The sequence below is a fragment of the Austrofundulus limnaeus genome, unplaced genomic scaffold (assembly GCF_001266775.1).
Source record: "Austrofundulus limnaeus strain Quisiro unplaced genomic scaffold, Austrofundulus_limnaeus-1.0 Scaffold1403, whole genome shotgun sequence".
NCBI lineage: Eukaryota > Metazoa > Chordata > Actinopteri > Cyprinodontiformes > Rivulidae > Austrofundulus > Austrofundulus limnaeus.
The window spans coordinates 54464-55808 of NW_013953805.1; the positions used below are offsets into that span (position 1 = coordinate 54464).

Here is a 1345-nt window from a genome sequence, read left to right on the forward strand (position 1 = left end):
GTTATGGGCAGGTTACAATATAAAATGTTTGTTATAATCATGTCTTGTGATTATTTGACAGGAGTTTTACTTTTAAGTGAACTTAAAATACACTTGTTCAGACTAGCCATTAGCTCATCAGTCTGGTCAAAATAAAACAGTTTTTTCAAACTCAGTTTGTTCAAACTGTGATAAAAAAGAAAGATAATAAATGTTCAAAACCTTTCCACAGAACTTTACTTTTAAATGGCCAAAATAATCCTTGAAACTTTAACGTTCCTTTGTAATAATTTGAGGATTTTCTTAATCTGTTGCAGATCTTTATTCTTAGAGGAACAACTCGAGTGGTTCCGGGTTTGTCTCTTCTAAAGCAAACAGAGGTGACATCATTTTCTAAACACTGACTCTGTGACCGAGCCGACGTTACAGAGAAAAGAAAAAAAATCTGTCCTCACCAACTTCCACCAGRATAATTTTAAGATGGCTGCGAGTCAAAGCGTCATGAAGGCCCACTTCCTGCTCGTACAAGAGCTGCCTTTGGTTTTCACACAAAGTTGTCGTTTCCTTTGATTTGCTCTCAGGTGACAAGATGATTATCAGTCTGTGGCATTGGTGCAGCGTGGCAGAGATGACATCGTGCATTGCTGTAAGAGGTTAATGAGAAACAGAAGCACTTATGTTTGAGTAATCAAATGAAAACATCCTGTTTGAAAACTGTGTTCAGTACGTTTCAACCACTCCTTGCAGCCATTTCTTTCACATTTAGGTTGTTCAGACATCAGAAGAAAGGCTCCTGTTTTTGGACAAGGACAGACTTTATTTTATTTTCTGGTTAACTGTGGAGATGAAAAGATGTGACCAATGGTTGCTTGTTCCTTCTTGCTAATTTAACAGGAGATAAAAGACAGAAGTTATGCAGTTTTTGTTACACGAGGCTGTAAGCGAAACGTGAGAATTGAAGTATAAATCAATCAATCTTTTTAGACTGTGCACTKAGAGAAAGTTTGGTGTGCGCTTGGCCAGCAAAGGCTCATGGGACATTTCATAAATTGATAAAGTATGAGYATTTGTGGTCTTATAAAATGTGCAAGTWAATCTTAAATCTAATTGAAATGTCTCTTGTAGTTACTTGTATTTCATGTTTAATCTTAATATAATTCAAAGATGAAGTAAGCACACTGAGTGAAACATTTCTGTCTCTTAAAGGGGACCTATTATGCAAAATTCACTTTTTAAAGGTTTTTTTTTACTCAACTTTGGGTATGTACTTCTTTAAAAAACAGTCCTAGGACCAAAAAATGCACCCAGGGGCATATTTACTGTAAGTAAATGTATTTTTAATGTATATTAACGACAAGTTTTATAC

General features: G+C 35.3%; 1 protein-coding gene across 1 annotated transcript in view; it reads right to left on the reverse strand.

Moving 5' to 3' along the window:
* The window catches only part of LOC106535277 (interleukin-18 receptor 1), a gene marked incomplete in the record, with an annotated part of 53766 nt that overhangs the window by 1263 nt on the left and 51158 nt on the right, over nt 1–1345 (reverse strand). The window contains 1 exon segment of the mRNA XM_014032252.1: nt 435–623. Coding sequence (XP_013887706.1) covers nt 435–623 — 189 coding nt within the window.